The sequence below is a fragment of the Etheostoma spectabile genome, chromosome 5, assembly GCF_008692095.1.
Source record: "Etheostoma spectabile isolate EspeVRDwgs_2016 chromosome 5, UIUC_Espe_1.0, whole genome shotgun sequence".
Lineage (NCBI taxonomy): Eukaryota > Metazoa > Chordata > Actinopteri > Perciformes > Percidae > Etheostoma > Etheostoma spectabile.
The window spans coordinates 2,497,136-2,521,298 of record NC_045737.1 but is presented as its reverse complement, the minus strand read 5'-3'; the positions used below and the strand labels follow the sequence as shown (position 1 = coordinate 2,521,298).

The window sequence follows — 24,163 nt, the reverse complement described above, 5'->3', positions numbered from 1 at the left end:
AGAACGCAGTCAAAGTTTGAATATCATATTGTTTTTATTATTTCAACACGTTTAGCCTAAAATACATTCACAGTTCTTAGGCTGTAGCAGCTGTAGTAGTTAGATGGAGTCACACTGATAGCTCAAGCTGAGTGTATTAATACCTTGAATGTTTCGTCCAAATTTGACAGTGGATTTTTGAAGGCCATTATTTTGCAATCTTTCAGGAGGCAGAGTGGCACTTCATTTTATGAATGTCTTTCACCAACCAATGAAAACATGGCCTCTAAGTAGGGCCAGGAGTGTTCCTTCCTCACCTCCCCACGATCACTAAAAGTTAAGGTGGTGTTTAGGGTCTTCCATCTCGAAAGAAACTAGAAAGCCAAGGTGTCTCAATGCAGGCAGGCAGCAGAGCGAAAGGCAGAACGGGGCATGCGCGGTCTATTAGACAGCTAGATCGCTTGGTTCGGTCAATGAGAGACCAGCTTCATCAAACCTGGTGGACAGGGATAATGTGGGTTTGGAATGAATACGTACATTTTATAATTGTAGAAGTAACGATGTACCATAAAAAGCATTTGAGGTAAAAGTATAACTCATCGAAAAAAACTGTATGTACTGAAGTAAAAGTGGAAGCAGCAGAAAAAATAATACTCCGTAGCGAGCCTGTAGTACATAAGTACAGTGTGAAGTAGTTCTACTTTGGTTATACATCTCTGACCCTTATGCTGAGCTGTGACGCTACAACCCACCAGGCAAGGCCATGATCACAAAATCAAGCCATCATCATCTTGGTGATGGAGAAACCCAAGGAAGCACCCGAGCTAAGACCAAGGAACCATGTCCAGGGGCCCATCTGAAGACCACCAGACCCTGCCATCATTAGGTACTGTAGACAGACACATTGCAACACCTGCGTGTATGTGAAAACTGTATTTAAATCATATTATCAAATGACTAAGTGCATGAAGTGACAGAATGACAAGATTGAAATACTATTGTTAAAACCATAGTTAATACATGATATGTAAAATCTAGTAAAAAGTACAAATTAAGATGTCACTGAACTACATTTAACATAAATTATCATAGTGGCCAGGGCTCTCTTCAGTCTCTCTCTCGTTGAGGGCTCCGTCTAAAACTCTGCTTTTCGAGCAGCTGTTTGTAACATTAAATAATGTATTATGGATCATTTATTTCTACAGTTTTAGCCTGACTTTTCACTGGCTCTTGAAACAGGTGACATCCCTGCATCTCCGAACTTGAACAGCTGAAGTTAGACACCGTTCATAAGACAACCCCACTTTTTCTGACTTTTTGTGGGAAAAAAAACTCTGTCTTATATTCAAAGACAATACGTATTTAACAAAAAAAGCCTCCCTGTTTTCTGCTCTATTAAAGTTGAGTCTCTCTTTGACACAAATACTGTTTTCATACACTAATTATTAGTCGTTAATTAGCTTTTTTTTTTTAAAGTTGTTTAACATCTGCTGAAGAATACTGATGCTATGGTAAAACACAGCACACACAGCACACACTAAATGATGCTAATGGTGTGGGTGTGTGTGTGTGCCAGGAGTCGGTGGAGATGAGCGAGATAGAAACCAGTGCCAGCAGTACAATCCCAGTCCCTGGCTCAGGTCTGGAGAACCAGGGCAAGGCTGCCTCTAGCCGCGACTCAATGCTGAGCTGCAGGTAACACCATCTTCACCACACCTGTGTTCATTTAGGACTTTTTGATTGTTTTTGTCTTAGCCATTTGACGGAAATGCTTATTATTCATCACATTTTAGTCATCATTCAATATTATTGTTACTTTTAGTAAACAAAAATGAAACTTCTATTTCTATTGTACATTTTAGTCTAATTTTTGCATTTTTGTTTTAATGTTGCGTGTCTTGCCCGTGCGAGTTTAATGAAAAGGCCTTTTATCTCTAAAGTGCCCATATATGAAAAAATCACTTTTTCTGGGATTTTGGGGTGTTATTTTGGTGTCCTTGGTGCTCCCACATGATACAAACCTTGGGATAAAAAACTTTCATGCGGTTTAAGTGAGATACGGTTTCTGAATGTCAGAGTCTCCGGGTGAGTTGGTTCAAAATCGCCCGGCTTTCTACGTCACTAGCCGAGACAAGGTGGCTAACAGTAGCGCATTGCTAGAGCTAGCATGCTAGCTCGATTCAATGGCAAAACACTTCTACAACACACATTTTTTGTTTAGAAGAAATCCGCATCTTATCCTGTCTTGTACTGACAAAGCTGGAATAAGGGTTATCTAACTGATGGGGATCTTACTAGCTACCTGAGCAATGTGTGACTCCAAACAAAGATAGTATAGAAGTGAGATGTCTCACTCGTAGTTAAAACAGAGACCTAACACACAAGGGTGAAAACAGGGTCTGCTGCAAGTGCGGTACAACAAAAATATGGTGTTTTTTGAAAATGAAACATGTAAACCTTCCGTTCAACCTCAAAATACAATTAAGAATCTGAAAATGAGCATAATATGGGCGCTTTAATAGCAGACGTAATGGGTCACCCACACACAGTGCCCATGCCACGTGTAGAGTTTACAACAGAGTGACTGTCCTGTACAGTAAATCCAGTTGGCAGTTCAATACTGGCTGTTCTAAACAGGGTCGCTCAATCACTCTTGTTCTGCTCACTTGGCATTATCAGGGCTGCGTTATCCCTCACTGCATAGCAGAAGCTGGATTCTCATCTATTCTAGGTTTAAGCCGTGGACTAGTCGTGAAGCAACTAAAACATCAGAACATTCATGGGATAATATTCCTTAGCACATAGTTACGATGGCCTAAAACACTAAAGATAGCCAACTTAACTAAAAGGTAAGCATGTAGAAATGGGGCAAGCTGGTCTGCATGTTTTTCAGTAGTTTTTCCTGTTGGTTGTTTGTTTCAGGGGATTGTAGATTTACACCGTGTATACAGTATTATGCTTTTAAAATGGAAGAAAATAGACAAAGCGTAAAAATAGCTTTAGGTATAGCTGGGTAAATGTTGCTATTGCCCCGACAACTGTTCTGTTAAAGTAGAACGGGAGACAAAACTTACAAACGCAGTGAAAAGGACACAGCTTTTTTTCTTGTTTTGTCTAGGAACAGGGTTGTTAATTCTTGTCTTTTATGTTTTTGTTTACAATTACCACAGCACAACACCTACTCTCTGATTTCCATGCAAACAAAACATACCACTGTGATTGGAACTTGCAACAAGCATGTAACTGGCGACATTTTAAGGTTATGGCTAAAAAAACTCTAAATATATAAGATCCTCATTTCCTGAGAGAGTTGATCGATTAATGCATTGATGTGCATTGCTTTCACAGCCCAATTGGAGGCTGTTTGATTCTACTCTCACTGCAGAGGGAAGTAATCTGATTAGATCCTGGCAGGCCGCCAGCTATTTGTCCAGTAATCATGTTTTTCTTGCTGCTAACAAAAAAGATGATAGTGGTCCAAATGGCTGTGGACCCAAGATTTAATGGGAGAGGAAGAGGGTAATATGTTAGTGTAGAGGAGAATAATCTGGAGTGGAGGATTAATCAATGGATGAAATGAATGATGTGTGTAGAAGGTTGCCTTGTTGACTTACTGTCTTATTTTCTACCTCTGGAATAAAGGGCAGGAAATCTCCAGCCAATTCTTAATGCTGGTCTTTTGAAAAATGTCCCATGTTGAGTGGATGGGAACTGTCTGTAAGAGTTGAACTCTGGGGCTACAGCCTCAGTCACAGCACATTTATTTTTGCTTAATTGGAGCTCAACTTTGACAGGTATGCAGAAATCTGGTATCATTGTTCTCTTTTTAAGATCCTTCTTTTGCTGTGGTGACATGGGAAAACCAGTGACAAACCAGTCAGACCTATCTGGTCCACAGTAAAGTTGCAACAGAAATCAAAGCCAACACTAAGTTCCCTTAACCAGCTCTTGTACATTTGCTCTAATTTTCCAGTTTATTACCTTTAATGCAGTATGGCAAAACCATATTTTAATGGGCAGGGCATACTCTAGTTGGCCCCGCTCCAGATAATAAGCCTGGCAGGTAAGGACAGAAACTGAATGTCTTAGAGTATCTGTGATGTCACAGAGGAAGACTCCGGTTGTGCTGAAAGAAGCAGAGGGAGTGCTAGTGCAAAAACTACATAGAAAAATTCTCCAGTGCAATCTGCACTACATCATTTTTTCATATTGGCAGCGATGAAACGTGTTCCCAGTTAATACACTGTTTGGGTTACCAGACAACAGTCTTTCCATACTGGTTGCTCCACCAGAGGTTAGTGACAGCTCTACTCTGGGCCAAATGGGACCATGCAGGGCATGAAGTTAACGTTTTCAACCCCCGGGTTTTAAGGGTCCGATCAGCAAACAGAGGGAGGGGCTGAGAACAATGATGTTGAGGACGTGCCTAGTTTGAGGTGTAGTTCGTAAGAGAAAAAAGATGGGAGTGAAGCCATTCAGTCCGTTGGCAGCGCTGCCAAATATCCAGAAGTCAAAGCCCAAGCACAGAGCAATCTTTGCTAAGTGTGTGGTGGCCATGATGTTGTGGCCCTCCACCCAAGGGGTTCAGGAGAGTTTGATTTTCCAGCTCGCTCTGGTGGGGTGAAGGAGTTGGCTAACTGCTAAAGGATAAAACCTAGTGATGCTAATGCTAAAATATGCCTTGTCGTAGCGATTGGTATGGCAGATCAGAATGGCTCTAGCCAAATATATAGTTTAAACTTCAACAAATACCCACTTCAAGGAATTTATCACTTGTCAATGGTGAGTGGCCAGACTCAAATGTACAAATGAAATGTAAAGAGTTGTTAGGACCAGGCGTGTACCAGGAGATAGATCCCCTAAAAACCCACAACTGTCAGGTCAACTGGGGAAAAGTCCTCTCTCACCCAATGTATATTGGTAAAGGTTACAGCAAACTTTAACATGAAGTATCACTCTGAAATAAATTAGGTAAATACAATAATCTACAGTAAATGGACTATTCATATGCAGTTACATATGCTGCAAGTAGTTTAGTTTTTATTTTTTTATAGTTTTTTTGTCGTATTTTAAATACTAACACTTCAAATTAACTATATTCGATGATTAACTGATACTTCAAGGGGCTATACGTGATACCTTACATGAATAGCGCAGTAAGCAATATTTGCTATGTAAAGATATGGTGGAGTATGGAGTCCTGAACATAGAATGAAAACCACACACTACCTCTCTACGTCTTGTTAATCCGGGATGTTACCTGGTCTTTGTTTTGATAGCAGGTCCAAGCTGGCAATCGTTGAGATGGGACAAGGTGGGAACATCTGGGAGAACCGCATGGAGGAAATCCAGACTTTTTTTTCTGTGTTTTTTTTGGTACAGCCCTTTAAGCCACTTTGTGTAAAATGAAAACTATGATCTTGCTCCAACACCAGTGTTGGTATCAAAAAAGACATTATGCAGACAACAAGCTCGCGTCTACCACCTCTGTACTAAATATCTATAGGCATCAATATTAACAGGATTGTATACTTTTTCTACAAACAAAAAAGGAATCATTACCCATATTCTATACACAGTGGCTTTTAGTAAAATAGGTGAAAACCTCTATAAACACAAACTATAGCGGGTGTGGATTCTGGTTAAATTCGGAATTGTAATCGTTTCTGCTCGTTTTTTATTATTCTATTGTCTGCCCTTTTATCCATCACTGCATAACAGCGGCAAGCACACGCCACTTCCAGGGATCCATCTAGCTGTTGCACACTTGTCACAACACAACATGTCAACACACCTGTTTTGCAGTCATTGAAAATTAATGTTCTTTCAACAAGAAATTACATTTCCAAAACAAACCCCATACTAGTCTCTCTCGCCTGTTTACACAGAAGTTGTAATGACACCAAGAGTAAGATGTTTTTCTAACAAGGGATTATGACTTAAGGGGGTTAGCTCACTGGGTTTATTATTTGTCAATAGCACGAAAGTGGCGTTGACGTAGACGTAGACGACAGACTGGCCAGGGTTTCCCACTTGCTGCGGTCCTATGTTGGTTATTAGCCATGGTCTTTGCTGTACCATGTGGCAACAACGACAATTTTTTCCTAAACATGATACATTTCTAAAATTACATTCTGGTCTAATGCTCTTTATTTTGTCAGTGCCTTAATAACAAAAGTCTCACTTTACCATCTGAATGTGTGGAAACAGTTGGACGCAAGGTATGGATAGTTCCGGGCATGCAAAATATAAGAAGAAAGACAATTCTTTGGGCTAATCAGGGTCCCTCTTTCAAATGACAGAAGGAACCTGGGAAGCTGGCTCTTCACCTTTTTGCCCCGCAGACATTTGACTCGTCATAGTATAAAAACCACACGGTGAATCTAATTTGTTAATGATGCTCAGTTCCATTAATTGACCTGAATGGGTTTCAATGTCATAATCATACACCTCGCTGTCTTCACTACTATACATGCCAACGGTTTGCTGTGAAAAAAGTTTATAAGAACCTGTGCACAAGAATATGGCAGAACAGAACAGTGCTGTGCCCCAATTGGCTAGATTAACTGTCAAAAACCATAACATTCAGCATTCAGGTAACTAGGGACACAGACAACATACCAAAAGGCACGGTACGGATTCGTTCAGAAACCGATTCTGCTTGGCCAGTTAGGGGGGTGGTACTCACAAGAGGCCTCAATAGGATTATACATCACAATACGGATGACACCACTATTGGTATTTGGAAATGGTATTGCAATTTAAAATATCGAATATTCTGCACTCATATTAGTAATTAATACCTTTTTTCCAACTTTATAATTTTTCAAGTGAGCCTCTCGTATCGTTCCTTACTCCTCCCTTAGGTTGTCCCGATCTGACAGTCCTAGATGCGATAGCTCGCGTCAAGTGCTCGGCCCCACCACGCGGCCCCAGGAGGTCAAACCGCGGGACTACACCTGGCAGCACCAGCCCAAGACCCCACCAACCATACACCCATCAACCAACCGCTGTCACCCATCGTAGAGACAGGGACAGAGATAAAGACAGGAGAAGAGGCAGAGGGTCTTTGGATGCCCTCTGGTGGACAACACACCGCGGTGGGTTAGTCATCATAGACACACAAAACAGCAGACATAACACTTTCATCCTAAGTCCATTGTTATATATTTTGACCAGAAAAACCCAAGGCCTTATCATGGTCCATGTGAAAGGAGGACACTTTTTTCAATTATTCATTCCTGTCATGAATCATACAGTCTAACTTTATATTATCATCACTGTGGAAAGGCTGCCTTCTCTCGTTTTCGATAGCCTTGTTCCAAAATAGAATATGTTTTGGTCTGCTTAACCCTAACTTAGTGTAAGGTTTAGTTTAATGTTTTACATTTCTTCAGCTTTACATTTTGACTAGGCCTTTTTAGTGAGTTTAGGGTTAATAGTGTGGTGGGGTTCTTGCTGTGATGTGAGGGGTAGATACGGAGAGTACGTATCTGTTTGTGTGCGATTAGGGCCTTTCAGCATGTGAGGGGCTGGGTACTCCTAAGGTGTAAAAAAAGAGAATTGCAGTTAATGACAATGTATAATATTGGGGTGCCTATTGTTGGGTGGACCTATAGTCATAATATGTAAGTATGTCTAGTAGTCAAGTTTATACCAAATGTAAGTAAGTGTTTTTTCCAGATCTGATTGTTTTTGTTCTTTGAGGTTTGTGACAATCACTCCTGTGGTAAAGATGGGCATAGCACCTGTGTACGAGTTAAGCATGATTCGTGGTTGCCTGCAGTGTTTTAGAGTGATAGAGATCAGCCAGTGCTCTATATAGGTGGGACGTGATGACGACAGAGCCTGGAACGTGACTATTATATGGATTTACTTTTATCACAAGCAAGCGTGCTAAGTGCTGCACATGTTACTTTAGAGTTGCATGCATGCTGTAGAAGAGGGAATTATCACAGTTAAGAGAGGCTGTTCCAATAATTAAGAAGAGTGTAGACTTCTCAGGTTCCCATAGTATAGGTGATGTCAGAATCCGTTCATTCCCTCCTAAGTCATTAGGCCCACATCACAATAATCAACAATGACGTTTCCGCGCCACAAAGCCATCTCAGAGCATTTAAAATAATCATGGATCCTTAATGTGTACAAGGCATAAGTCACCAGGAATTATTCGTTGTCAATATCTTTGGTTATGATGATATATTTTAAAATTAAGACAAGTATCAGTTCTACTTTGGTTTGTTGGGCTAATTAGCAAATTTAGATCAGCTAACGCAGATCGTAAAATGGTTAACATCAGTAGCATTGGCTGCAGACTAGTGTTGACAAACTGAACAAGATTTGGTCCTTAAACCACCATATGTGCACGGAACAGGAGAATGCAGGAGCAAGAACCGACTTATCTCTGTTTTTTACCTATTCGTGCCTTGGCAGCGCTCAAGCTGGTGTAGGTGTATGTATGAGGGGCAATCCTATTAACTTTCGCTGTCTGGACACATTTTTCCATTATACACAAATACCTACATACTGATGCAGCACAAATGCCCTATGAAAACAAGTTTTTTGTCATCAAATATTTTATTGTACCATTTTAGGGAAAGAAGAACTGGACGCTCAAGAAAACACCCCAGCGACAAAATAAATAATGGAGAGGAAGGACGCGAGAGGCGTGGTGGTGGAGACAATACAAATCACACCAGTACGACTGAAGAAGTTTGGAAGCTTTATCTGATTAAGACTATACCTAAAAACAGACATTACAACAACCACATACAAGTTTATAATTTTGAGCGGCGTAAGGGCTGACACAATCATCACACTCATTAGCACTGATAAATGTTTTTAAAATTCGTTGATTTGTAGCAGATCAATCAGCGGACAGTTTGCTACATGCCTGGAGACAGGGTTGGGGAGCTGTGTTTGCCCCGCGTGCGAAATTGGCAGCACCACCTAGTTCATACCATACCTACTGTGAGATTGTACCGTAGACAGTTACCCAGTGCTTGTGGTGGTATCTGACAAGGACTGCCATGCCTAACCTGAGGGACAGCACACCAGCTATCTGTGTCACCTCGGCTCGGGGCCCGCCCTTCTAGGCGTAGAATGTCTTACCGCTGGTACCGTTCCCAGAGTCACACTCAGCACATCTTATTCAGTGGGATAGGGTATTTACAAGTACTGATCCCAGTACTCACACTTCGGGTACATGCAGTGTTCCACAGGCATCATAGGCTACTCTAGCTTCCCCCCTGCTCTGCCGTACTGAGGTGCACCCGGCGCCACGCTCGCGCTCCTGCACTCCTGTTCGTACATTCCGCCACGTGCTCCGCTGTGCGCATGCTGCCCCGGAGCCATGCGAGTCAGCCCCTCATCTACGTGTTGTCCAAGGGGCGCCCCCCATAGTTGTGCTATTCTGGAAATAGACACAGTGATACTATTATGTATTAGATACCGCCGCCCAATCACCACCACATAAACACTAATTGGCTAAGTATAGCGCGCTACCACTGGGCGGGGCGCTTGTTAGCCCCACAAGCAACGCTACACATGTGAGGACGCATGCATTTGGTAGCCCTCGCGAGGCCGCCGTCCGCTAGTCGGATAGAGACGCACGGAATAGCGGGGCAAGTGAGGCTCGGCGTTGCGACGGTTCTGCATATTGCGACATCCAGTGCTCGGGTGGTGGATGGGAGCTACAGACAACGCACGACCTCACGTCGCGGTTTGTCAGCACGACGTGAGCAATCGCAGTTTCTTGTAGAGAGGTGCACGTGGCTTGCTCTAGCACCCCTCCACGGCTTCCTCGTCCACGCACCGGTGATGCGACCGGCCTACACCACCGAGTAGGCCGCGCGAGGCCCGCACTTCATTCCCTCAACGTAACAGCACCGTTAACGCGCTGTGCGACTAGGGCCGAGATCCGCTACCAGACGCTAATGCAGAAGAGCGGGCTAGCCCACGGCAAGTGTAAAGCCCCACAGCGGGTGATAAGGGTTATCAAAAGGGTTATTTATCGCCGAGGTGCGAGGTGGTTATCTGAAGATTGTTTATCGCGAAACTCAGATGTCGCGCACAGCCAGGGACATTGTCTATATGTATACGCAGATCCGCTTTGGGAGCGACCCTGTGTAGATGTCGGCATGTGGAAGGCCAAAATGGTACTTTCCCTTGTGTTAGTCGAACGGTCTGTGGCCGGCCGCTGTTCACACACGCAGTATTTTGTAGGTTCCTTCCTTTTTAAACGTTTGAAGAGCCTGCAGCTGTTCCATGTTTCCAATTGTTTAAGCTAAGCTAAGCAAATTGACTCTCTGTGCTAGCTCACCAGTTAAGGCACACACATGAGTGTTTTCAATTCATCTCATCTAACCTCTCAGACAAGAAAGCAACATTTTAGGCTATATTTGCCCCACCACCAATATATATTGGCTACGATCTTTGTGGAATGTTTTGGCACCCCCATCTTCACAAGTGCTTTAAGTCATTGTCATTGCATCCACCGTTTTTTTTCTGACAAAACTATACCAATACACCATACTCATGTACGGCAAGCCTGTTTGCGTACGAAGAACCACAGAACAAGGCTAAGACAAGTGTGGTGAAGTAGAACCACACACCGTCACTAGTTGGTTTTTTCACCTAACACACACACGCGCGTGTAGCTAGGCAGACAAGGCATCAGATATGCTCGTGACAGAGATACAGTGCAGTTCCCTGGCTGCTTATCCTCTGAGGGGAAAGAGTTGCTTGGGCGGGAAGGTACACCCTGACGAGGGCTCCCACATGGTCAGGACGTGGGGAGAGGCTTCAGATAGAGAGGCGGATAGCGAGAAGGATGAGAAAACAATTAGGTTGGAGACCGGAGAGGGCCCCATTAAGGAAACATTTGCCAAACGGAAGGGTATAAAATGGGTCAGTCATTAGGCCCTTCCAAAAAGAGTGAGGAAAGATTGGGGCCAAGGGAAGAGGTTCGCGTTGTGGGGAACATAAACCATATGTGAAAGGCTTCTCTGTTAAGCGTTGCTCCTCTGTTTTCCTCGTTGTTATTTATTTTTTGCCAGTCCTTACTTAAGATAATATCAGCCAGAAGTAGACACTTGCCCAGAATATCTTAGGGTATTACGTATTTCCAGGCAATGAGGCGTCTACTTGACTTTTTCCATGAGCAGCCCCCCACTCGGACATATCACCATTTAGTGCCGTATAAGTACTGAGCACGTGGGTGATGAGCCTATGGTAATAAGAACACGAGTGAAATTGTAATTTCACCTTGGTGGGCTAAAGACTTACATGATAAGTAGTATTACTATTATTTTATTATCCTTCAGTCCAACATCTCGGACCACTGCTGTTATGGGTAGTGTGCTTCTATGTTTACCTATGTTTTAGCTACATTAACACGCAGGACTTCGTGTTATTCAGGGAACACACCTATGAGAATTTAGTTTTTTTAGCATGATTGTACATCTAAGATAAAAGAAATATACGTATTGGCCACATTTGAAACTACCATGCGTCGAACACCCCTTTGTCTTATTTCTGACAGCACGGCTCTATAATATAAAACTGTATAGGGATTTGTGGTGCCGTCGACAAGTAGTTGTAGAGTCAGTTCGCCCCAAGCTCGCATAGCTGTTGAGGGGAGGGGCGGGGGGGGGCCAACATATGGTCTAATGTGACACCTGTCACAAACCTGGTGTATAATTTACCCAGAAGGGAAGTGCTAAAACCTGAGAACCGTCTTTCAGGAGGAGGAGACAGTTGTAGTCTCACAATGTTTTCTCTGGCACAGGCCAAACGTGGTGTGGAACATGCTGAGGCCTCCTCCCAGGAACGGATAGTGTCAAGTCGAGTATTGAGTGAGGGCCAGAGTCCAGAATTACTGCACTGTTGTTTACCGGCCCTTAAACCTGATCAAAGGTATTGTCTCCATTTGATGAGTGAAACATGCCAGAAGTCACTGTCCATCCTTACATGAGGTCAGAGGAAGCCAATGGGGATAAATTGGATGGATCCCTGATTTTTATTCTTTGATTCTCTATAAAGATCCGGAGCCGGCAGAGCATGACGACTCACAAGGAACATCATGCAGCTTTTACTTAACTGCTAACATCCACTGGAGGCAAAACCTCAAAATAAAGTCTGTGCGTTTACTTACCCGCCCCCCCCCCCCCCTCACACCCCCCCAGGTGAAGGGAACGTTGGGCATCCACTGCCTCCTGGTGGTAAAACATGAATGCACTATACCACTCTGACGTTTGTTTGGTGTATTTAGCAAACTTAGAATGCTAAATAAGTGGTGACATGGTAAACATTTTATACTTGCTCAATATGCCAAAGCATGTCGGTATAAGAGCTTAGCATGATATGGTAGCATTTACACAAAGCTCTGCGGTGCCAGAAACAGGGGCGTCGGTCTGTGGGTGGAAAGGGACTGAGTACCCGGCCCCTCATGTGCGGAGGGCCAAAATGGTACTACGCATGAAACAGTTATGGATGCAAGGGCAGGGGGACCATCAGAAAATGCCTTTTAAGGGCCCCCTCCGGCCACACAACTCACAAAGCTGCAAGCATGGCAGTAACTCTAGTATTGCTTGACAATGGAACCTAGATTTTTTGAACTGACGCAAATAATAAAAAAAAATAAGGACAGGTTTTGATGAAAAGACATGTGGAGAACATTATGCCAGGCATTGAGTGATCGGTAAACACGTCTGTATGAATCCATAGATACACATGAAGCTTCACTTAGCCTGATCTCAGGGGACCTATAGGCTGGTAAATGTTAAATTTTTAGCAGGGTTCCACCAGTGTATTGCAAGCCTGGTGGCCCACGGACCTAAATGGCCCCCCACCAAGGCCCTAAACCAATGGAAGGAAGTTTTGTATTAAAATACAGTTACAGGGGTCTGCTTGTTACAACGTTTGTAAAATCTCCAGTTAGCTTAGCACTGGCGTCGGGACAGAACACGGAAGCTGTCTATAATTATTTATTTTTTAATTCGCCATTCCATTTGTGGTTCTCTATGATTATTATTTAGTAGTAGTTAGTAGTAGTAGTAGTCGTAGTAGTAGTTTTTCGCGTGATGGTAGTATTAACGCTTTATTTAGATAGGTATAATTACCAAAAAAAACAGGATAAAATATTCACAGTCATCTGATCTGTGTTCTAGCTGAAGTAATTCACGACACTCTGGTCAAAAATCCAGATAACATCATGAAAAACCAGAGAAAGATGAAAATTGAAACTGGAATTGAAATAAAAAAAGGAAACAAAGTATACAGAGGGAGCACACAGCTTTCGTATAACACCCCTAAATAAAATTTTTTGTTACACAGAAACTAGGCTCTACATTAAGATGCCATCAGTATCAGGGACGCGGCCCTAACGGGCCCCTGTCGGAAAAACAACACACTTGCCACCGAGCTGCCAACAAATACTTCCTGAGGGATAAAACCTGAAGCGGTTGCAATTTGCCAACCTTCATAAGTAAATGTTGGCGCTACACCTTCCGATACTAAAACGATAAATAGTGCCCGTAGTCAAAACACAGTTCTCCACTACTCTGATTATAAAAGTTTTGAATCAGATCTCTTTAGGCTGAAACACACAAAATGTATTTTGATGCGCCCACGTTTGTAGGTTGGCGCAATCATAGCTGACAGAGCAGAGAGGCCCATCAATATGCCCTAGTAAATGTTTCTGCATTCTGTCCCAGTGGGGTCTTTGACAAACAACCAGCTTTGCGTTAACACCCGGGCACCCGCTGCTTCGTGAGGACAGAGGGCTCCGAGATTAATAGCCTGAGGACTGACTGGGCGTGTGGAAATGATCTCGAGAGAGCAAAAAAGCACTCCCAAAGCAGTGCTAATAGAGACCACCATGGCTTATATTACCCAGCCTATCTGAGCTGGACATGCTGAAACTCGATCAGTGAGTTGGGTCGCACCCACCTTTAAACTTCAATAAAATGACAAGAGTAAAAAATGAGTCACAAATCAACGTGTTAGCAGCACAACAGACTTCTGGTACCCCATTGAGGACTAAATCATAGATCTCCATTGATATAGATAGAAGGAACCAGGAGCTGTATAATAAAAGGGATAAGACGCTCATTAAATAAATATTCAGGAATGCTTTAATGGTAACTAGAATATAACAGCTGACAGCAAAGAAGTGCGAGCCTTTCAAATGAACTTATCTCACGTGGCCCCATCACTCCAGACTTGAAAACTAGTACGGCACAGCTCGTGATTATATATGTTGCACGAGTCCCTGTTGCCTCAATCATCACTACAAGTTAAAGGCATATTAAAGGTTTTCCAGATGGAAAAACCTCTCCCGTCATTTCTTTTATTTCTCAGCAAAGAGAACACAACGGATCTTGTTGGTGGAAAATGAGGCTAACGATGACCATGAGTGTCCTGAGTTTGCTCATGAAATTGGAATGAACCAATGCCAATACCCACAGAAAACCCAACGACACGCCTTAAAGAAGGACATACTAAGTAAAGAGCTTCGCCAGGTGATAGCGACTTTGAACAAATACAGACTGTGTACTGAGCGCTAATGAAATACCATCAAAGTAGTGTCCGTAGCAGTATTAGTCTCCAATTCGTGGCCATTGTGACTAATAACCAGCGTCAGGCGTCACACACGTCATCGTTTTGATGTGAAAGTAATGGCGTGGCTTCTCTCCAAGAAAGATGTGGACACTCACTTGGTATCTCTTTATATACAAGGCTCTACATCGACAGGACGTCTCTGTTCACTCAGAGGCACATTATAAGGACTGCTGACAGCTTTGGCTGAATTTTCCACAAGCTCGGTCTGAAAAGACTGCGTTGTTTTAGGCACCCCGAAATCATGGAACAAGTCAAAACCTCTTAGATAATTTAGACAATCTGCGTTTGGGAACATGCCATTAATTCTACGTGTACATGATCACATAGTGGCACTTTCTTTTGAACGTCTCTGCTTATTTGTTATACATACGTTTCCAGTTCAGCGTTTATTGTCTTTCTATATGTTTCTAGGATTGGCTTATCCGTGTTCTGTTTATGTCTTGTATTGACTTTGAGGAATTTAAAAGGGTTGGGCTGTCCCTCATGATCTAAAGATTATGACTAAATCGGTGACCTGGACTGATGTAATGACAGCGATATGGCAAGGTTCATTCCATCTCTAGTACTCTGAAGGCATCTGAGGGTACGGGAACTTCATTAGGTTTAGTATGGGGGTCATAAATCAAAAGTACCATCAATTTCTTATTGGTTTCTTAAATGCCCACTGAACGGGTGTCTGAGATCCCTCGCCCATCTACCCGGCCTTGTCATTGTGTTAAGTTTTCTTTGCGTAGGGGTACACCGTTAATCGCCGTGCCCAAATGCCATAAGATAACACACACGCCTTTCAGGGCTTTTTTTTTTTTTTTTACTTTCACATCGTTAGCGTGTTGATTGAATATTTTCTGCTTTATGAGCTATGAAACAGAAGGACGGTCGGGCGAGTATAATGCGCGACAGAGAAGGCCCGGGAAGTGGTTAAGGTCAGTTCCCACTAGGCCTTGATGATTGGCGGATGATAGCAGTAAGTCTCCATGATCTTAATACTATGTGGCTGTGAGGACATTACAAATTCAGGCCTTTTAACGTGCAAAAAAAAGAAAAAAAAAAAAAGAAAAACGAGTAAAACGTAAACGACCGGCTTTGACTTATTGGCATGTTGCAAACTGCATCTACATTTGGCCCAATTTCATGCAGGTACGATAAAGGCACAACCAAACCTCATGCTTCAGAAGACATTGACAAGAATTATCTTTTAAGACAAAAAAATAGTTTGGGCTTCCCATTTTTATTTATTATTTATTAATTTTTTACCAAAGAAATGTAATTGTAAAACTAGATTCATTCTACCCATCATTCCGGTGGATTCAATCATGCAGCAGAGCTTTAATTCTGTTGAAAGACTGAGATTGCAAAAAAAACTATATATATAAGGCACGTTCAGTTGGATAGGACAGAAACAAAAAACGCATTATGAAAGTTGGGCAACTTAAACTGTCCCGTAGGCTAAACGCGCTGAAACAAGACACACCATAACAATATAGATGAAATAATACAAAGGTTGGGGGCGGGGGGGGGGCCCCATAAAAATAAAAAAAAATACAAAAAAAAAAAAAACAAAAAACAAAAACAAAACAAAGGGGAAATCATCCATCGGGGCCATGACTGAGTATTCAGTTGTAAACGGATGGCAAACGATCTTTTCTTATTCTGTTTCTCCTTAACACCACAAGTTATGCAGATCACAAATCTAAACTGTACAGAAGGTCGTTCAAAGTGAAAATATTGAATTGGCATAAGCTGGGTATATCATTGTGTTGTCGGGCATGACGAAAAAAATATTGGGACACAAATTCAAAAGTTTTTTCTTCTTTGTAGCTACCATTTCAAGCGCAACAGCTCAAAGCCTACGGCACTCCATGGACCGTTACCCCTGACCCTCCTCTGGCAACGCTGTGGATGTCATTCTCAGTTTATCCCATGGTCAAACAAAGCGGGTTTTCCTCCAAAGAAATAACTTTCTAATAGGCCAGCCTATGTTACCTCACCAAAAGTTTTCTCGCTCCACTAAAGAAGAACAGTCTTAGTCCTAACATAAAGATAAATCTCACAGCAGAGACAGTCGTTAGGTTTCGTCAAAATCATGCACAACATGCCCGAACAGTCACTGTTATAGATCGTAGTACATTGTGTCTTATGCTTATGGAATTTAAACCGTGTGTGGCAAATGTGTGCAGCACACACACAATATTGTGCAGCTTTTTCACAAGGGCAGGTCAGGCTGGTCCAACAAAATTAAACTACGACTTACACTCTGGTCCTGCGGGCTATCAATCTCTAATGGCAAACTATTACATGATCACCAGGACTTAACTCACGACAAACGTAGGTCCTTAACAAGAATCGAAAAGTGCGCTAAACCTTCTCAAAGTTGTATTAAATGCTACATCAGTTCCCCCTTCCACAGCATGAAGCCAGGTGCTCCACTTGCCCTCTAGTCCTGCTTTGGGGCCCTTTCCACCGCTCAGACCCAAGTGAGAAGCCTGTGTAGGCGTAAAACCCCTATTGTCAAGGAGCCTTCGCTGACTTCGCTGCGGCTCCCGTAGTTACAGAGCATGTTGGCAGTGTGGAGTGTGAGAAGAACAAAACGGCAGCTTGTTTGATAAACTGAGCCCAGGAAAGTGACAATGTGCTGTCGTGCTGCGAACATCTGGTTAAAAAAAAGGATTATAATAGTAGGAGTTTTTGGTAGTTAGGAGCGCTTTTTTATTTTTCTTGATTCCACAGAGAAAAACTGTAGCCTCTAAAAAGGTAATGATTGATGAACATCGTACGGCATTAGGTCAGCTTTAGCAGGCCAGTTGTCATTAAACGTATGGAGTCTTATGCGCACTATGGATCACATTATATTAGGTTCAGTGTACATATTTTTTTTTTTAGTATTTTTAGTAAATACGCAACATTCGTGACCAGATCATTGATGCGGGCTCCTTTCTTCTCTATCAGCGGCTAAGAGAGTATCAATAGAAAAATCATTGTTCCTGTTTCAGTAAGTTCAAAAACTCCCAAGTTCAAAGTCAGGGCTTAAAGTGAACATTGGTGTCTCCAAAAACATTGAATAATCAAGTAGTTTCAATTATCTTACAAGCAGTTTTGTCTCTTGTCATATTTTCGTGTACGGTACATCGAAAAAGCTGTATGGGCGAGTCGGATAAAATTGTGTTTGTTTTAAAAACACTAAATTGCATCAGGGCGTGATATGTAACGCTCAATGCGTTATCTGGTTTTCTAGTTTGTGCCATTTTGAGTGCCCTTGAGATGAAAATTTCCATCTTTCTCTGGCATCTTAATTGTTGAGGGAGAAGAGGCACACTGTTCAACTAACGGTGAAGACTTTGCCCACCCTGTACAATGAGGGTAAATGCTACATCCACGGTTTAACAGTAAGACCCTATCAAAACTCACACCGAACTTAAAATCTTTGGAAGGAACGATAGGGCTAAAACTGCTCGAGATATATTTGTCATGATGCAAACGTTGTCGACAAGTGGAAAGAGGAGATGTAAGACTCGAAGGCGGAGTAGGTTTTCAATTCTTCGCAATGTCTGCTCCATTTTTAAAATTCCTAATGTCTCTGGAACTAGGTTTTGGCAAACATAAGCTGATTACAAAATGCAACCTAGGAGCACTTTTGTGTCTTTTGACATACAAAATGGAATTGACTATAGTTGCATTGGTTTTCATGTATCACTCTCGCGACTCTTAAAATATTGATATCTATTGGGAGGCGCAATTGGCCTCAGGGAACCATGGTCATCGTATCTGAAATTAAAGCCTCCTATCCCTGAGAGATTTCATCTTGGAAGTATGAGGGACTGGCTTTGTGTGCTTTTGTTTTTCAAACGGTGTTAGAATCAAAGGAACAATGAAAAATTGAACACCGAAGCTTAAGAAGAGAGTCATGTAGGATGTTTGTTTTGGCTTCGGTTCAGAAGTTTGAAGGAGCAGAGTTATGTTCTACTGAGGACTGGTAACACTGTCTCCCTACGTCTTCTTCCTTTCTTCCACAGTCTCTATCTGCACTTGCAAGGGCACCGCCTCCGGGTGTTGAGGGAAGGGAGGAACGATTCAATTGAAAGGATATGGTGACCGGTGTGGAAACTGTGGGAAATTACACAAAAAAGAATAGCGGCAAGATAGGCATGCGGTACGGTATCCGGGACAGGGTATACCGCGCCGCGGGTTGGAGATTAACAGGACTCGACAAGTGCAGTTCTAGAAAACCTCTTCCCTGGCAGTGTGCTGTGTGGATTGAAAAACACTCCATTGTGTCAAATGGGGAAAAAGTTGTCTTTAGACCACACTTTAAAAACTTTTTCCGATACATGTTTATTAAAGCTTGTTAATGTGACATACCGGGATATATTTGCTGTATTTGGCTATCACCAATGCATAGGCAAAGAAGCAGATATGTATTTTTTTATTTATTTATATAGAAGAGCTTTACTTGACCGTTTAGTAGAGGAAAAGAAGCTGTTAGAGAGGTGTTCCTATGAGAGGCTGGCCAGTCTCGGCAATGTTGCCGGAACTTAAGGTAGTAACAAAACCCTCGAAGATAACCAGCAGGAGACTGGTGAGGGAAGGAACAGTTAAACTAACCAACAGAGATCCTCAAGTAAGAGCCGGTCAAAATGCCTGCTAAAGAACTTAAAAAAAAATCATAACCCATCATTCGATATACTATATACACACACAATAACCGCGCAAACAGGAGATCCACCAGAGCGCACAGTATGCCCAAAAGTAGCAGTGAAGTAGGCGGAGAACATGAACCAAAGACTCACACTTTCAGAATGGTTTATGAAGGTTACACATTTCAATTCACTAGCACTGATATTGCAAAATACAAAAGCAAACTGTCATAATACCCTGACGATGAGTACCCCTCCACCTTAATGCAGGGAAAGGCGAATCCGCTAGATGGCTCCGTAGCGTCCTACGATCGGTATTGTCAGCAGAAGGAAAGACAGAACCGATTCAGTTGAAATATATCCAAGGTAAGGCCAATAGGGGACATAAACCAAGGAAAATTAAGTCATTGTGCGGCTACAATTTCCAACAAACAAACAAAGAAAGAAAATAGTAATGACAATTCACAATAACTTTTCCTGAGACCAATAGGCAACAATTATTATGTAACACACAGCATTGAAGTTACATTTTTGTGATATTTATTTAAAATGCATGGTAATTTTCCCAAAATAAAGCACTGGGGTCCACCCTGGGGTATTGATGCATTTGGCAATTGTTTTTAGAGATGGATGGCTGATAGAAAACTTAAAAAGGCAACTACATGCTACGACTAAAGTACTAGAATAAATAAGAGTTCTTTTAAAAATGGTAATATGAGCCAGACTTACCACTGAAAACGGCATACATGATAGATTCTCATCGTTCCCAACTAGAAGTGTATCAAGCGTCACTGAAACATCCATTGGGAGGAATTCCCTCAACTGGATAAAAACAAAAATGTACATAGGGAGTTTGATTAACAACACGACTTGTTTCCCCATCTTTTTTCCGGTTACACCCCGTTCAAGATGGGTTGCGAAACAGTTTGCTTCTCTCGCCTGAGAATTTTTATGGGCGTTGCCATCTCGATAAATGCTCAACAGTTCTAAAAATAAGGGACTTGTGAGGTGACAATTATTACCATGTCTTTGGCTATGTACATACCCCGTTGGCTGCGGGTAGTTCGACGTAGCATACTTTGAGATAACCCCACCTATACGGAAATGTAATAGAAATTTATCACAAACACCACAAGAAACACTGCGAGATTATAATGAAGCCCATGTTGAATCTTGTTGGCTCTTTATGGCAAGATTACGTGATAAAACAAGCCCATTTATACAAAAACAACTCAGTAAAACTGTGTTTTTCAAATAAGCAAAGGAGCATGTGCGGTGATGCCGCCTTGTCTTCTCACCTGTGGCACACTCCACAGTGGATGGTAGCCATGGCGATGAACGGTTTTCCAGAAGCACCTTGGTGCCGACCAAAAGTCCTTCTCCATATCTTCTCCCACACCCGCTGCTTTGCCTCTGTCACAGCAGAGGCTGCAGCTCTTCGGGCCCGTCGGTACCCTGCAACTGCCTCCGGAGTCCTCCAAGACAACATATCCCCGGAAAGACTCCTTCAGTCGGACGGCTTCCTGACCACCGGTGTCCACCAGGGTGTTCGTGGGGTACCGCCCTTGAGGCACCTAAAACCCTAAGACCACAGCTTGCCGCCGCAGCTTTAGCATTGGAAGCTTTGAACATTGTCCACATCAGGTTCAATGCCCCCAACCTCCACAGGGATGCACGAAAAGCTCCGCCGGAGGTGTGAGTTGAAAGTCCGGCGGAAGGGGCTCCTCCAGACGTTCCAGTTTACACCGCACTAACGTTTGGGCTTACCAGGTCTGTCCAGAGTCTTCCCCCACCCCTGACCCAACTCACCACCAGATGGTGATCAGTTGACAGCTCTGCCCCTCTCTCACCCGAGTGTCCAAAACATACGGCCTCAGATCAGATGAAACGATTATAAAATCGATCATTGACCTTTGGCCTAGGGTGCTCTGGTACCAAGTACATTATGAGCATCCCTATTGTTCGAACATGGTGTTGTGATGGACAATCCATGACTAGCACAGAAGTTCCTCCCAATCACGCCTCTCCAAGTATCTCCATCATTGCCACGAGTGCATTTAAGTCCCCCAGCAGAACTATGGAGTCCCCACTGGTGCCCCATACAGGACTCCATTCAAGGTCCCAAGAAGGCGAATACTCCGAACTCTTGTTTGGTGCATATGCACAAACAAACAGTCAGAGTTTTCCCCCCATCACCCGCAGGCGGTAGGGAGGCGACCCTCTGTCCACCGGGGTAAACTCCAACGCAGCGGCGCTCAGCCGGGGGCTTGTGAGTATCCCACACCTGCCCGGCGCCTCACACCATGGGCAACTCGGAGTAGGACGAGTGCCAACCCCTATCCAGGAGAACGGTTCCAGAACCGAGACTGTGGTAGAGGTAAGCCCCACCAGATCTAAAACGGTAGCGCTCCACCTCCCGCACAAGTTCCGGCTCCTTCCCACAGAGAGGTGACATTCCAGTCCCCAGAGCCAGCCTCTGCCGCCCGGTTCGGTCCGTGAGAGCCCCGACCTTCGCTGCTACCCATATAGCAGCGCACCCGACCCCTTGGATCCTCCCACGGTGGTGGGCCATGGGCTGGAGGGAGAGGTGCCACGTTGCTTGTTCGGGCTGTGCCCCGACCGTGCTCCGTGGCAAACCCGGCACCAGACGGCGTCACGAGCCAACCGTCTGGGCCTGGCTCCAGAGGGGGCCCCGGGCTTCCTCCGGGCGGGGTCTCTCTATCCCTTCCTTGCTCAACCATCAAAGTCTTTGAAGTCAAAGGAAACATGCTGGGCAAAAAAGAACATAAGGTCTCCGGGAAATGACTCCCCAGAGCTAGGTTAGTAACAAGCATTTCTGGGACATGGATGCACACAAATGGAAAGATAGAGGAGAGAGGAGCTCAGTGTGTCAAAGGAAGTCTGATAAATATTGCCCCAGTCAAGTACATGTGTGTTAGTGTGTCAGTACTTGTGTGTCGAACCACATGAGTGCATGCAAAAGACAAAACTTACTGTGCAGCTGTGAGCTTTGGTTTTGCTTCCACCTTTTGGTAAGAATTGTTTAGAACATGGGGTAGATACTTGAGTGTGTATGATGGGCTGATGGTGTTGTCATCTACACATATGTTTATTTGGTTTAAAGTTGATCGTTTTGTTATTGTTATTGACTTTTGTCTGCGTGGGTGGTTATGACGGGGGTGTAAATGCAAATTGTACGTTTTGTGTGTTGTGTTAAAAATGAAATAAAGAATTGTTAATCACAAAAAATAAGTGTTTAGAACAGAAACATCTTTGGCACAAGAACTTAAAGAAGGATGAGTAGGTCGAAATTTGCAAAAGAACTCCTGCACACTGTCTAACTTGCAAAGAAAAATTTAATAGCTGGCAATGTTTCTGAACTAGACATGCATCAGGCAAATTGTATTAGATACTGGTAATGAATGCTAAAAGCTATAAGCTAAAATGCATTTATAGATAGATATGTACCCAAATATTGCGGGTAATTTTTAAATCCATAGAGACATAGAAACATTCCATAATAAAGACACAATAAAACTCATAAAAATTCAATAGGCAAATACTTCATCATACATCACCTAATGTGTTAGATAACCCTGGTCAAATCTCTAAGACTGCAGACATTTAATTCGTTGACAATGCAGTAAAAAAAAAAAATAGCAGGTTACATTTGTGGTTGAGACTAGGTTAGTGTCTAGAAACATAGATACAGTCAAAAACATCAGGGCCTCTAAATATATGGGTTCACTACCAAACTACATGAAGGCATTTCCAGTCAGTTCTGTCAAGATTCTTTTTTTATTTACCTTTAATGTCTAATTTAATTACTTACTGTGAATTATTTAAATCACTTACTGTAAGACGTTCCTTTTCTCTAAAGTAAGACAAGCAAATAGATTGGGATGAGTCAGCAGAATCTCCTCCTCTCTTTTTTTCCTTTTGCTGTCCTACCTCACATCCTTTCTTCTCTCACCTTCTCAGACAATGAACTGACGGTAGGGAAGGTTTATGCGGCCCTGATGATCTTCGACTACTATAAGCAGAATCGAGCAAGGAGGCTGCAGCTGCAGCAGCAGCAACAGGGCACATCAGGCTCCCAGGTACAACATCCACACCACTCTTGCCTGCACACACACTGAAGCATTCACACATTGGATGTACTATTGAAAACCTGTATGCATGCACCCACATATATTATGCTTGCACACACTGACTGCATTTACATGCACATATTATTTAGTTTTTTGCCCTTTTTCCGAAAAAGACAATATTCCGACTAAGCTATTTACATGGCTAAACAAAATGAATATTCCACTTATATTGCCATGCACATGCAGCTGTGGAAAATATGATTTGTTTTCCACTGGTGGTGGGCTTGTTTGACTATGCAAACATAGCCTCTCTCTTTTATCCTTCCCTTCTTGAGTTTGTGCATATCCAACAACCTGTGTATTTCCGAGTCTTTCACATTGTTTAAAATGTAGATGTGTTTTCTCCTTGATGTGGGCTTTTCTTATGGCCATGCATCTTTACCACAGCCTTACTAACTGTTGGCTGTTTGTGTACATCAAACAATCAAAGCAACGCACAGAGGTGACCATAAACAGGCAAGAGGCCGTAAACTGTCACAAACTGCGATATAAACCCTGATTGAGATATTACCTGCATATCCCAAGTCTTAATCGGAAAATGCTATTTTCGGAAAAAGGCCTTAATCAGAATATCCAAACAAAATATGTTGTTTACATGAACCATATTTGGGAATATAGCCATGTTTGAAATAATAGTGGAATATTAGTGTGCATGTAAACATACTCACTGAATCACACTTTGCCTGCATGCACACACCCATGCAAAGAAGATGCTTTTGTATCCACTAGTCATTTACTGGTGGATTACAAAATCTAGTATCTGCTTTGCTAATTTAATCT

The 24,163-nt window shown here is 42.8% G+C and overlaps 1 protein-coding gene across 1 annotated transcript in view; it reads left to right on the top strand.

Moving 5' to 3' along the window:
• cacna1ba (calcium channel, voltage-dependent, N type, alpha 1B subunit, a) overlaps positions 1–24,163 on the top strand; it is a 262,364-nt gene that overhangs the window by 220,848 nt on the left and 17,353 nt on the right. Inside the window, exon 46 of the mRNA XM_032515609.1 lies at positions 23,214–23,332. Within this exon, the coding sequence (XP_032371500.1) occupies positions 23,214–23,332 (119 nt within the window). The remainder of the gene's footprint in view (positions 1–23,213; positions 23,333–24,163) is intronic.